We start from the raw sequence: 14,623 nt of genomic DNA, 5'->3' as shown, positions 1-14,623 counted from the left end.
GGCAGATTACTCGATAGAGGGGAAGTCCACTCCTGCAGCTGGGCAGGAAAAGAGGAGAATGGAGAAAGGAGGACAGGAATGGGTGGAGCATAAGCAGCGGGTGAGAAATTTGTGGATGAAAGGGGGATATGATTGGTGGAGAACTGAAGTGCGCAAGGGAGGCTGAATAAGTTAGTGTCTGTGTATGGGTAGGGGGTGGGTGGGGTGGTGATGTGTTGAGTGTGGAGAGAGAGAGAGAGAGATGCTGTTGCCAGGAAACAGTGGGCATAGAGGACCATTCACAGCAGTTCATGGAGTAAAAACACAAAGGGAGACTTGATATGTAGGTGGTGTTTTTAGTATAAACAGGCAGATATGAACAGGAAGGTTATCCCAGCATGGACTGGATTAAACCAACATGAGCAGAGAGGAAAGTACAGTATAACTACTGAAGAGGAATTGGCGCTGATGTACACACTATTATGGGATGGAGAGATGAGAGATTCTCATAATTTAGAGATTTAGATTTAGAGTCTAGACAGAAATACATGGGCAGAGTAGACAACCAGAAACAGTCATCATGATAACAGCACTGATTCCTTCAAATTAAAAGGGTAGGGTGGAGCTCTAAAGGAGCCTGTCACTTCAGTCTTCAGGGCCAGTCTCTTTCACACCCTCCTTCCCCAACAGAAGTGGAGGGAGACAGGGGGGGAACAAAGCTGTCCCCTGTATTCAGACACCTGCTGCTGCTGCCTGACACGGGACGACGAGGGGGGCGACTCACTAGACCCATGCATTGACCCTGGTCTGAAGGATTTCAATTCCTAGCTGTCCAATCTCTACATCAGTGAATAAGGAGGGAGGACGCAAAGGAGGGACGGACAGCAGTGATTCAAGTGATCTTTTACTGCCCATGTGAGTACGCCTTTACATTCTTCCTCTACTCTTTATTACACTCCTCATACAGTGTGTGTGTGTGTGTGTGTGTGTGTGTGTGTGTGTGTGTGTGTGTGTGTGTGTGTGTGTGTGTGTGTGTGTGTAGCAAATGTATAGTAGCTCATGAATATGTTAACTCTTATATAAGATACAAATCTATAGGATTAGATGACAAAGAAAGACTGTCGATTTCCATTGTATTCAGCTTTTGCATTTTCCTTGCACATGCAGACTGCAGATGTGATTCAAGTCTTTTGTCGAGTTTTCCCACACTGCTATTATTCCTCGTCATGGCAGCATCCTGAATACCTTCCTGCCTACAGATATAGCCTCCATTGGTATGCTCTCCAGAAATGTAGTACTGTCATTGGATTGTCAATGTATTAACTTATTAAAGTGTTCGGATGCAAAACAATCCATAGTGTTTGGAAAATGAAAGATGCAGGAAATTGATTACTTTCATTACCTCTCATGCTGGTGGGTTTTTCTTCTTCCCTCCATATTCATAACATGCCAGCCCTCTCTTCATTTGACAAATTATAGTTTGGATACTGTGTCACTTCACTAGGCACACACAGTTGGGTTTATGCGTTTATTGGGTGTATGGTATGCAAATTGTTCTGGTCACACAATAAGGCTCACAGTTGCATGCTCAATCGAAGTGACATGGAATACAAGCAGCTTCTCTTGTGGGTTATGACTGGGGTCTTATAGTATGCTGCTTTTCCCTTCGGGATACAGTACACTGCTCTACACCCTCTCGGAGTGGATATGATGTAGCTGTACAGTATACATTCTGTACAGAGGTTGACCTTACAAAACACTTCTTACAATGCATCTAACAGTATTGTCGGGCAACAACCTGATGGAAACAATCATGTGAACATTTTGATGTGTGTAGGACATTGCCTTGCAAATCATAATCTGGTCGCCTTATTTATTTTGCTGTGTCTATGTTAGGTGAATTCTCAAAGATAGTATTGCCACTTATCCACACCCACAGGCAGGTAATGTACTTTCGGAGCCCTCCCTGAGTGTATCTGTTTTTATAATTATTTCCACAGCTGACCTGGGGAACCTAAGCCGCTCAGTACACCTCAGTGTACTTCACTCATGTTGATTTTCCACATGAGTGAAGAGGTACAAAGAGAGAAGTAATTTAGTTCAATTAAACACAATCAGTCCCATGCAGTGAACCGTACACTGTATATTTTATACTGAGGTTGTATCTGACTTTGAATAATATTAGTGTCTCTTTCTTATTCAACATAGCCGATGATGGTAACGAAAACTGAAACCCAAGTCACACATTTCCCTCAAAAACAGAATGTGAGTGATTACAATACGGTGCACTGACTAACATGATGTCAACCCAGCTTGAGGTATCTGGAGCCAGGATTATTAAGCTGTAGAACTGTCTCTTTAAACTTGTGTCAGACAGGATAAACCAGAACACATCAAAAAGGTGGCAACTGCGCTGAGGATTAGTAGCTGATCAGGGGGGATTAAGAGTTGATTTCTCCTGGCCTCTTGGATTCCACCTACGAAATTCCTTAATTGTGACTGACTTTGAGGGAAGGAGCAAGGGGACCTCAGTCACATGCTCCTCTCATGCTACACATGGGGATAAACGCCTCGTGACCTGGATTCAGTTTCCCAAATGAAATGATAAATACTAATGAATTAAATAAAATACTAATAACCGTATCATTGTTCCTCTTGAATAAATGCATTCTCTGTTTTATAACGGAGGAATTCTCTGTGTTACACAAGACATGGGCTTATTGCCATTTGAGCTTCATACCTGAGGATGGGATTGATTTGGTTTGAGCCCGCTTATAGCCAGAGGCTATGATTTGATTATGCCAATGATAATGGTGATAGGGATAAATTGGGTCTACATATCATTTCCAATGCTCAAAGCGCTCCCTTGTAACAGGAAGGAACTCACCCCATCTGTGATTGATTACTGTTGGTTGGTTAATTATGTATGGTCTGTCTATGTCTGTGTACCCTAGGCTCCTCCCCTCCCTTCCATGGGATGGGCACCACAGAGGCGACACTACGAATGGATCACATGGAATGTAAAGATGAGTGGCAGGACGAAGACTTCCCCAGGTGGGTGTCAGACGACTTTGATGATGCTTTACTTTACAGGGTCCTTTAGTCCTGCAGAGTCCACTACTGTGTAAAAAGTATTGTAATAACTCACCATAACATTATACTGACAGCAGTAATCCATCACTAAGTACACTATACAGCCTACAGTGTAACAACAAAGGTTAAACTATTTGTTACATTGTACTTGCAAGAATAAGCACACAGTAATACACTTTAGAATGATACTCTGTGCGTTTTTTTTTCCCTCACAACTGGTAGATGACAATACCTCATGCCCACAGTGATGTTTGTTGTTGGACTATAATCTGCTCCAGTATAATTTGCTTGAGGATTTCCCAGTGAGCTAACCCTGTGCAGCTGGTGTAATTATAGCCTGGAATACCTAGCAGATACCCCATCTACTGAAATCAATCTCTGACATTGATTGCAATAGCCACATGACAATAATATGTGCCGTAAACATTCACAAACACTGGATCTATACAGAATTTAAACAAAAATGATAATTGTCCTCCAAGCACTGAAGAATTACAAAGAGGACTGGATTTAAGCAGGACTTTCCTCTTTATTGTCATTGCGAAACGCAGAGAGATCAGATAATTGCTCAGTATGAAATTAAAGGAGTGTGAAGAAGAAAGGCAAAGAGAGAGCATTCTGACAGCAAGGAGCCTCCTCCTGTCTCTCTCCATCTGAGGGAGCGGAGACAGGGAGCAGGTGCAGCTCTCTCCTTAAATGGTAGTGGGTAACGTCATGTGACGCAGCAGCCAGTCAACAACACAGCATCACCAGGAAAATGGTGGCAGATCAGCTTTAAGGAAAAGGAGGAAGAGAAAATAAGTCTATGTATCATTAGGCTCTGAATGATGATGTGCCTGAGGCTCCCTATGATCGACTGAGAAAAGGGCATGCATAATATTCTAAGATCCTGTGCTGTAAAATCAAGTAGTTGCCTGGACCGTCTTTGAATCCATCCTCATTTTTGATAAGGTAAGCAGGAGCTCTTGATATCTTAGCCCTCATCATCATATAGGAGAAGAATATGGCCTGACTTCTTGACATTTTGGATTATCATACCCTCGGTTAGACATAATTCCTATTTCATTTCTTTATCATGGTGTCATTATTGTAGGAAACTGGTTATTTGAACAATGGAAGCTTGCCAGTGGTTATAGCAGTGGGACGCCTCAGGGATGCTAGATCGGACACCATGCAGTGTAACGGATGCCCTTGTCATTTGTTATTGCCAGTCATGTTGATTTGGCAACACTGTTATAGACTGTCTGTCCTCCCTGGGATGTTAGGTTGAAAGGATGGTTTAGTATTATGCAGCAGTGGAGCACAGTGGAGCTGTAAACTTTATATTTCCCCAGTGCCTCTTGGTATTTGGTTGCTGTTGACATTTCCCCCCTGTATTATACCTTTCATTCTCCACCTCCTCCATGTCCTCCTCCTGGTTTCACGTTACAGGAAGTGACAAGGGAAATTACACCACGTGTTAAGGGGTAACCTAACGGTGTGTCTGCCTCCCCTGTACAGTGAATAAGGTTTGTTGACATACCACCGCCTCTACCTCCCCTCCCCACATCGCACACCGTGGCAGGTCTATAATCTAAAGAGCTCCCTGGGGAGATGCTAATTACCACCCAGCCTCCTCTCTCTGTGCTCCCTTTGTGGTGCTGAGCCAGATCACTGACAACCCCACCGACATGATCGTTGGCATGTGTTAATTTTGCACCAGCTGCAATGATGTGATGTTGTACTAGTGTGCTTCCAGGACTATTTGGGGTTTGGTTTATTTGAGTCAGGCTGGCTGGCTTTAGTGTTTGCTCATGTCATGCTATTGTGTGTGGCTGTGGCGCTGACAGAATGATGGGCTCTCTGTGTTGATTTTCAGACCACTTCCTGAGGACGGTGACATGGAGTCTTCCTGTGGCCTCACCGATGACCGAGCCTGTAAGTGTAATAACACCTCACCTGTCTGGCATAAGATAGATGTTTTTGGTTTGGTAAAGTTAACTCATTTGATATAGTATAAGCCACTTTAGCTTAATATACAGTATTACTTTCTAACAATGAGCCTCATCTCACATGCTACTTCCTGGACCCTGCACCCGTGAATTCAACTTGATGTCATGTGTGTACACTATTAGTAGCTAATAAGTCTCACCTCCTCTGTCACAGCTCCCCCCAACTCTCTGAATGTTAATGCAGTTGGAGGAGGTGGAAGTGGAGGAGGGTCCACCCATCGTAAGCGGCGTACATTAGTGGCCCCGGACATGAACCTGTCCCTGGACCACAGCGAGGGTTCCCTGCTGTCTGACGACTTCTTGGATACGCCCGACGACCTTGACATCAATGTGGACGACATCGAGACCCCAGACGACAACGACTCCCTGGAGTTCATCACCAACGGCAACGAGCTGGAATGGGAAGGTAGGTAGAGCTCATGCGGCGTGGAATAATGGAAGCCCTGGTGCCAGCCTGGTAGCCTGGGTGCCAGTCTGTGTGCTTTAGACAACTTGTTGTTTCGCAAGATGTACTTAGCTAGCGCAGACACGGTCTGGCACCCACTCTGGCTCGATATATTGAACAAAAATATAAACGCAACATGTAAAGTGTTGGTCACATGCTTCATGATCCCAGGAATGTTCTATTCACACAAAAAGCTTATTTTTTCAAAAATGTTGTGCACAAATTTGTTTAAATCCCTGTTAGTATGCATTTCTCCTTTGACAAGATAATCCATCCACCTGACAGGTGTGGCATATCAAGAAGCGGATTAAACAGCATGATCATTACACAGATGCACCTTGTGCTGGGGACAATAAAAGGCCACTCTAAAATGTGCAGTTTTGTCACACAACACAATTCCACAGATGTCTCACGTTTTGAGGGTGTGTAATTGGCATGCTGACTGCATGAATGTTCACCAGAGCTGTTGCCATATAATTTAATGTTAATTTCTCTACTATAAGCCGCCTCCAACGTTGTTTTAGAGAATTTGGCAGTACGTCCAACCGGTCTCACAACTGCAGACCACGAGTAACCACGCCAGCCCAGGACCTCCACACCCGGCTTCTTTACCTGCGGGATCATCTGAGACCAGCCACCCAGACAGCTGATGAAACTGTGGGTTTGCACAAACTGTTAGAAACCGTCTCAGGTAAGCTCACCTGCGTGCTCGTCATCCTCACCAAGGTCTTGACCTGACTGCAGTTCGGCGTCGTAACCGACTTCAGTGGCCAAAAGCTCACTTTTGATGGCCACTGGCACATTGGAGAAGTGTGCTCTTCACGGAAGAATCCCAGTTTCAACTGTACCAGGCAGATGGCAGACAGCGTGTATGGCGTTGTGTGGGCGAGCGGTTTGCTGATGTAAACGTTGTGAACTGAGTGCCCCATGGTGGCGGTGGGGTTATGGTATGGGCAGGCATAAGCTACGGACAACAAACACAATTGCATTTTATCGATGGCAATTTGAATGCACAGAGATACCGTAACAAGATCCTGAGGCCCATTGTCGTGCCATTCATCCGTCCGCCATCACCTCATGTTTCAGCATGATAATGCACGCCCCATGTCGCAAGGACCTGTATGCAATTCCTGTAAGCTGAAAATGTCCCAGTTCTTCCTTGGCCTGCATACTCACCAGAATTGCCACCCATTGAGCATGATTGGGATGCTCTGGGTGGAGATGTACAACAGCGGGTTCCAGTTCCCGTCAATATCCAGCAACTTCGCACAGCCATCGAACAGGAGTGGGACAACAATCCACAGTCTGATCAACTCTATGCGAAAGAGATGTCACACTGCATGAGGCAAATGGTGGTCACACCCGATACTGACACACCAGATACACGACCCTACTTTTTTTTTTTTTTTTTAAAGGTACAGTCTCTGTGACCAACAGATGGATATCTGTATTTCCAGTCATGTGAAATCCATAGATTAGGGCTTAATGAGTTTATTTCAATTGACTGATTTCCTTAAATGAGCTGTGACTAAGTAAAAAAAATTTTGTTCAGTGTAAATATCTGCGTAGTAAAAAGTCCATTCTATCAGACTACAGCTGAACAGAACAGCAGCTAAAATACTGAAGAGACAAAGGTGGATGACATAAAACACATCCATTATGTCTCACTAGTAGAAATACCTTTGTTTTAAACCCACTTCACATTACAGCATAAACACCTTCAAACTTTTCACTATGTACATCCAGATGACACGCCAGTGGCCAACGCCAAAGCGGGGCCTGGTGACGGAGAAGAGGAGGATGGTGCTGATGGGACGGGTGGTAACGGGCGCCTGTGGAGGACGGTGATCATTGGGGAGCAGGAGCACCGCATCGACATGCAGGTCATCAGGCCGTACCTCCGCGTCATCACCCATGGAGGTCAGTATCCAACCAACAGCATCCAGCCAGAGCCATAGATACGCTGTATGCATAGTTAAACTAATTAAAATTGAATTGTCATGGAACCTTCGGTGCCAACATGGTGCCCATTCAATCTCAAACTGAATTTACGTCGGTATATGTCTGTATCTTGATGGTTCTGCATCCAGGTAATTGACACCAACGGGATGAACTTACAGGCCATGTCAACTGTCGCTCTTCTCTCCCTCTGCAGGTTACTATGGCGAGGGTCTGAATGCCATCATAGTGTTCTCAGCCTGCTACCTGCCCGACAGCAGCTGTGCAGATTACCACTACATCATGGAGAACCTCTTCCTGTGAGTAACTGGATTTACAAATTGCAGAGATACTGATTTATGGCAAGAGGCACAAATGCCCAACTACCACAGAGTGATATTTAAAACTAGGTCATCACGCCTGGTATACTATCATTGAAATCAGAGAGATCATGTCATACATCACACAATCATTTTGTAGTGAAGATTTATGCTGCCAGAAAATGGGAACTCGAGATTTCATTAGTGCTTGCCACGGTAGCAATAAAATAAACCTCAATATTTTTCCCTTCCTCATTGCCATCTCAGGTATGTGGTCAGCAGTCTAGAAATGTTGGTTGCTGAGGACTATTTGATCATCTACATGAATGGAGCCACACCACGGGGCAAGATGCCGGGCATAGGATGGCTGAAGAAATGCTATCAGATGATTGATAGGAGGTAAGACTATTTATATCGTATACACCACTGCATGACAGCATGGATAATGCAGTCATTCATACTGTCAGCATAGGATGGATGTGCATAACACAAATGTTGACTGACTCTCAGGAGAAACTAATGGGGAGTAATTGAGCTTGTCACTGCTACTGGCATTCAATGGGAAGTGAGGATTGACTCATACTACGGTAGGCTGCTTGATAGAGTCTTCCAGCACTATGAGATGAATGTATGTATGTATTGCCTTATTTCAACTATTTATTTCTGTTGTCCCTGAAGGCTGAGGAAGAACCTGAAGTCTCTGGTCATCGCCCACCCCACCTGGTTCATCCGCACTGTGCTGGCCATATCTAGGCCTTTTATCAGGTGACCACAGAACAACAACATCAAAGGGGTACTCCAGGATCTAAAACATAACACATTTGTAACATAAAGTATGAATTGGATTCGTAACATATGTGAATCGCTATTTAAAAAAAATATTTATTTTATTTTTACATTTTACATGACGTAACATATCATACGAAATGGATGATGTAGTACACAATTTGATGACGTAGTACACACAAAACTGGGACCACTTTTGGCTCATTAGCAGCACTTTCAAAACTTCTGTCTGAAATGATACAAACGTTTTTTCATAATACAGTTATGCTACATATCGCCACTGTGATGGATAAAACCAATATAACTGGTTGTTGTTTTTATCCCGTTCTTATTTGCAGTGTGAAGTTTATGAATAAGATCCAGTATGTGCATAGTCTGGATGAGCTGGCAGAGATAGTCCCCATGGAACATGTGCAGGTCCCGGAGTGTGTGGTGCAGTAAGTATCATCAACCACTATGGGGGGTAACTAAGCTGAAGACTCCCACCATCATTCCCTGACCTGCAGTGATTTGCAGACTAATAAATTGTGTAAACTTTCAAGCTAATAATTTTCCCCTCCGTGAATAGACACGGATGCCTGGTAGAGACTTTGAGGCAGTAAATAAATCATAGAAGAACACATTTGAATATCAAAAAGTTTTCAAATGGGAATTTATGTTCATTTGGTTTTTCAGCCCAAAAAATAGATAGAAGATTGTATCTGTATTTCACTCTTGGAAAAGGACTTGGATCAGAAAAGGGATCTTAATCTTTTCTTTTTACAGATTTGAGGAGGAGAGGATCAGAGCTCGGAAAGAAAGGTAAAACATATTTTTTTTGATCGAATTAACTGGGCATACATGCCATGCTCATAATCAATCAGGGGTGATCCATGCTGTATCCTCAGTCAATTCATTCATCAAGCTTTTATTCAAGTGTTGTTTCCCTCTGCCTGTACAGGATGGAGCAGGAACAGCAGGAACAGCCAAACCCACACGCGTCTTCTTCAGCCAAGGCAGAGAGGTAGGGAGTAGACAGTTACACTATAACGGCCTGTGCGTGATAGCCGGATATCTTAAAGCTCTCCAGGACCAGGGTTGGAGATATCCTATATATATACAAAAGTATGTGGACACCCCTTCAAATTAGTGGATTTGGCTACAGGTGTTGCTGACAGGTGTATAAAATCAAGCACACAGCCATGCAATCCCCGTAGACAAACATTGGCAGTAGAATGGCCTTACCGAAGACCTCAGTGACTTTCAAAGTGGCACTGTCATGGGACGACACCTTTCCAACAAGTCAGTTCATCAAACTCCTGCCCTGCTAGAGCTGCCCCGTTCAACTACGTGCTGTTATTGTGAATGGGAAACGTCTAGGAGCAACAACGGCTCAGCCGCGAAGTAGTAGGCCACACAAGCTCACAGAATGGGAACAGGGAGTGCTGAAGCGTGTAGCGTGTAAAAATCATCTGTCCTCGGTTGCAACACTCACTACCGAGTTCCGAACTGCCTCTGGAAGCAACGTCAGCACAGTAACTGTTTGTCAGGAGCTTCATGAAATGGGTTTCCATGGCCGAGCAGGCACACACTAGCCTAAGATCACCATGTGAAATGCCAAGCGTCTGCTGGAGTGGTGTGAAGCTCGCCGCCATTGGACTCTGGAGCAGTGGAAATTCTCTGGAGTGATGAATCATGCTTCACCATCTGGCAGTCTGACAGACGAAAGCTACCTTCACGGAGGCATAGTGACAACTGTAAAGTTTGGAGGGGGAAGAATAATGGTCTGGGGTTGTTAGGGCCCTTAGTTCCAGTGAAGGGAAATCTTAACGCTACAGCATACAATGACATTCTAGACGATTCTGTGCTTCCAACTTTGTGGCAACAGTTTGGGGAAGGCCCCTTCCTGTTTAAGTATGACAATGCCCCCGTGCACAAAGCGAGATCCGTACAGAAATTGTTTGTCGAAATTGTGTGGAAGAACTTGACTGGCCTGCCCAGAGCCCTAATCTCAACCCCATTGAACACCTTTCGGATGAATTGGCACACCGACTGTGAGCCCAGCCTAATCGCCCAGCGTCAGTGCTTGACCTCACTAATGCGCTTGTGGCTGAATGGACGTCCCTTCAGCAATGTTCCAACATCTAGTGGAAAGCTTTCCCAGAAGAGTAGAGGCTGTTATAGCAGAAAAGGGAGGACCAACACCATATCAATGCCCATGATTTTGGAAATGAAACTTTCGACGACCAGTCCACATACTTTTGGTAATGTAGTGTACCTGGTATAGATCAAGCAGCAGTCAACATGGCCATTGTCGAGCACTATTACCTCTCAACAGCAGTATAGCAGGAAACAAAGTCACAGAGACATTTATTTATTCATACTCATGTCATTTGCAGGCCCAAGTCAATGATCACAGGGCAAGGAATCTGAAAGGGACCTGCTCCTCTTTATTCATCTCATACCATGGTAAGGAAGGACACAACACTACTGCTCTTCTCACACTGACTACAAGGTGACACTGCACTCATAAATACAATGTACATTGTGCATACGGTATCCACTGGCAGCCTGTGGCAGGAGTCAGGCCCATAGAGATCCTATTAAATGAGTTCTAAGATATCATTCTGTGGTCAGGCCATTTAACCACTTAAACAGATGTTTAAACCACCAGCGCCATTTGAATGTCTACTGTTACGTAATGTCCACCTGCTCAGCCATTTAAGAATCAGACCCAGCCAGTCCTCAGTGCTATTGTACAGGAATGCCCGGTCAAGTGCAGCCAGCCAGGCCTAATGGGTGAGCGTGTCAGGAACGTGTGTGTGTCTTACTGTGTCATCAAGGGACTTTCAGGGGTCAAGAGGTCAGGCATGTCGCAGCCTCACTCATGTTACAATAAGGTCAGCTGTATTAAATGAACTGCTTTGTGAACCTGGTCTGCTGTTTTGAAAAGTGTATTCTTCTGGAGGTTTTTATATCATTAACCTGCTTCTTAATGACGGTGTCTTGTATCATCTGTGCAGTTGTTGAAAGAAGTTTGGAGCATGAAAACTGTGTTTATAAGAAGAAACATGAAGTCCAACAAGTCTAAGAATACTTCCTAATCTATAAATATCAAGCTGAAGATTTTTCCATCAAGATATTAAACTCCCCAACACACTCCTCAGCGGTTCTTAGGTTGCCAACTGATTCCATCAGGACATTCCAAGGAATTGTCTGTTCTGGGGACTGTACAACTCCATGTTACATCATTTTACGACCGCTGAAAGTAGTTACTTTTAAACGACGCCCCCAGTCACCACCGTGGGTTTTGTATCCATTTCAAATATAGATGACACTGCGATACTCTTGCCTAAGTCAAGATGTAAGAAAAAATAACATGAATATTGTACAAAATGTTCCACCGGACATAAATGGTGTAAGGTGTCAGTGGCAGGCAGGTAACCAGACCTTTTACAGTTTTGTGTTGGAGGCTCTTGCAGGGACAATGGTAGACTAGACTTGAGTATGTATACTGTATACAGACAGTGTTGGATGGTGTGTCCTAGGAGCTGCACTGAGGGCTCTGCCAGGCCTAGTTACTGAGAGGAAGATATGCCTTAGAGAAGAAGAGGGGAGGAGGAACAGAGAGTCAGGCAATGCCCCTTAGTGCTCAGCATTGGTGTGCTGTGGCATCATTTCACCCATTAGCGCTATGCTAGCCCTTGAACATTTAGATGTAGACTGGAATGCTTTGCGAGACATCGGATGCCTTCACCTTTGCTTCATTTTGGCCTCATCATTTGTCAGAGTACAGGCTTTATTTTTGATCAACTGTTTTGCATTAATAATTTGGATGGCATCATGTTTCATATACCCAGATTGGTCCGGGGATCATTCAGTGCCCAACTAACCAACCCATGTACCTTACATTCTGATGTGCCTCAGGATTCTTGTCTGTACATTAATATGGGGGCCCACTGAAAGTAATAACAAGAAATGTGCTGGTTTGACTGTAATGTCAAGAGGACTGCATTTCATTTCAGTTTTTCAGTCATTGATGTTGTGACTTAATGGTATCATTTCTGTATCATGCTGTGTTGTGGGTGCAGTCAAAGCATGCCAACATGTTGTCAGCATGTAATGTACCTTCAGATGTCCTATTGGATTATGGACCAGTCGCCTAATGGTCAATCTTCTATTGGATACTTACCTACTGGGTGGTAGAGGGGAGGAAGTGTTAAGAGTTTTTATTTTTGTAAAGATTACATACATACATGTATTGTAAGTGTTGTTTTGCACTATAGAATTTGATTGTCATTAAATTGTGAGCATAACATCTAGATGTGTATATTTGGGGACAGGTTGCCTTCCTAATATGTAACTCAAGATGGATTTTTGTGTGCTCTTCTAATTTTTGTACAAGTATACTGTAGTACAATCAATATCATGCATTGTATTTGTTGGTAACCTGTCAACCCGTCTAGACAAGTATGATAATCAAAAATGTCTCTTTCTGAAGTGCCATCCAAATTCAAACGATACCTTGATAAATATAAAACATAACAGAAGTCATTTTCTGTGGACAGGTTTGTGGATGGCGATGGGCTAGACTAGAGGTGATTGATATTCAATGGACAAAGTAAGAAAATGGCTTCCAAACATTTGTATACACATAATTGTAGTGTTACGTTAGAACATTGGACAGATTCATTTGCCTTTGATTTCTGGTAGAGAAATACCTATCCCATCAAAAGGTAGGCTTAAACGTGGCACAGAATTGCAGGAGTTTTTCTGCAGTCTCCCAAAGCTGCTGGAGAGAGAGTGCCGTTTTCTAAAGCATGTCAGCTCTTCTGAGTGCCTCTCCTTCTTTTCACCAAATTCTACACAGAAAACTATGATATGGAATGTACAATTCTAAATTGACTACTGGGATTTTTTTCCCCCCAAATTGCTAGTAAACTGATTTTGTTGACACAAGTGTATTTTGTTTTGGTAAAAGGTTCTACATGGAAAGCAACCCCTGAGCGTCCAAAAATGTCTTTCAATCATATTTTCAGTCTTTAAAAGCACAATATGTTATTACACTGGAAGATTTGGAAGAGATCAGTGGGCAATTTGTCGGCTGGAATACTGTGTGTAGCTTATTTTTCAAAACTGCATGTTCTTTAGATTGTGATGTACATTCTTCCATGTAAATACAAAGAAGTAAACTGTTCCACCCGACAATCTCTCTCTGCGGCCTGTATTCTTCCATTTCTAAATTTACCCACTGCTGTAAATTAATCCAAGATATATCATTCAGTCATTCAGAAATACATTTTTATTTTTCAGACATTCCGAATGTACGGATAGATTCAAGCTTTGACTTGAATCAAACCTGATTTGTTGAGAAAAGGAACAGTTACATTTGCCTTACCATAGAAGTGAGGGTGTCCAGTTGTTCACTGAGTTGACTTAAAGCAACGCCGGACATCCCTAAAAGGTGCTTGTTGTGGTTCAAAGGAACCTATTAATACACAGTCATGATACACACGTCCATGTACACTCTGACGCTTATCACGAGCCCCCCGGCTCTGTTAGAACAACTCTGACAGTTACATCAGCTCAGCTGTATTAGTGACAGAGGCAGCGCTGGTCACTGGTCAGTCACACATAGGATCTAAATTGAGAATGGCCTTCAGGAAATGAGACAAGACAACAGACCTGGTTTCAAATACTATTGAGGGTTTTTCAATTACTTTCAAAGACATTTTGAAGTAGGCTTGGGCGGTGTCCAGATTGTCATACCTTCATACCGACCTTGTTCATACAGATTACTGCATTCTTGGGAAAGAGCAAGAAAGTCATTCCACTGTACATGTGCACTTGACAATAAACTTGTGACCTTCTGGGATATTCAGTAATACCGGCACTGAACACAAGAGGCGATGTTTTCAATCCGAAGGTTAGCAATGCTAACAAGTACATGTCAAATCCCATAGTGAATGCTACCTAAATGATAATGAACGCATGCTAACATGTTAAACAGTCTTTGAGATAAACTATTTACAGGACAGACATCTTAGCTCATAAAGTTATAGAAGTAACAAAAATAATGCTACTCACAGTTC

At 43.4% G+C, this 14,623-nt stretch overlaps 1 protein-coding gene across 3 annotated transcripts; it reads left to right on the top strand.

The window, feature by feature from the left end:
* Window positions 1–280: 280 nt before the first annotated feature.
* LOC110524194 (ATCAY kinesin light chain interacting caytaxin) lies at window positions 281–13,741 on the top strand. 3 transcript variants are annotated; one of them, XM_021603611.2, is made up of 13 exons: window positions 281–894; window positions 2,934–3,033; window positions 4,931–4,989; window positions 5,218–5,469; window positions 7,255–7,428; window positions 7,664–7,766; window positions 8,034–8,165; window positions 8,445–8,531; window positions 8,891–8,989; window positions 9,318–9,353; window positions 9,493–9,555; window positions 10,931–11,000; window positions 11,555–13,741. In XM_021603611.2, exons 2-12 carry the CDS (start codon window positions 2,957–2,959, stop codon window positions 10,962–10,964), a joined length of 1,116 nt encoding a protein of 371 aa, XP_021459286.2. In that variant the 5' UTR covers window positions 281–894; window positions 2,934–2,956; the 3' UTR covers window positions 10,965–11,000; window positions 11,555–13,741. The 3 variants fall into 3 exon arrangements, with proteins under 3 accessions (XP_021459286.2, XP_021459289.1, XP_021459287.1); XM_021603614.2 differs by lacking the exons at window positions 281–894; window positions 2,934–3,033 and adding exons at window positions 3,714–4,023; window positions 4,504–4,580; XM_021603612.2 differs by lacking the exons at window positions 281–894; window positions 2,934–3,033 and adding an exon at window positions 3,715–4,023.
* Window positions 13,742–14,623: the final 882 nt, after the last annotated feature.

The sequence above is a fragment of the Oncorhynchus mykiss genome, chromosome 5 (assembly GCF_013265735.2).
Source record: "Oncorhynchus mykiss isolate Arlee chromosome 5, USDA_OmykA_1.1, whole genome shotgun sequence".
Classification (NCBI taxonomy): domain Eukaryota; kingdom Metazoa; phylum Chordata; class Actinopteri; order Salmoniformes; family Salmonidae; genus Oncorhynchus; species Oncorhynchus mykiss.
The sequence above is the reverse complement of the archived record's forward strand: the minus strand, read 5'-3'. Positions and strand labels throughout refer to the sequence as shown.

Excerpts from the sequence above, each read along its gene's own strand:
- LOC110524194 (XM_021603611.2), top strand. The coding sequence starts at position 2,957 with ATGGGCACCACAGAGGCGACACTACGAATGGATCACATGGAATGTAAA. Across the intron at positions 3,034-4,930 it reads CAGGACGAAGACTTCCCCAG|ACCACTTCCTGAGGACGGTG; the intron begins GTGGGTGTCAGA and ends GTTGATTTTCAG. Across the intron at positions 8,532-8,890 it reads ATATCTAGGCCTTTTATCAG|TGTGAAGTTTATGAATAAGA; the intron begins GTGACCACAGAA and ends TCTTATTTGCAG.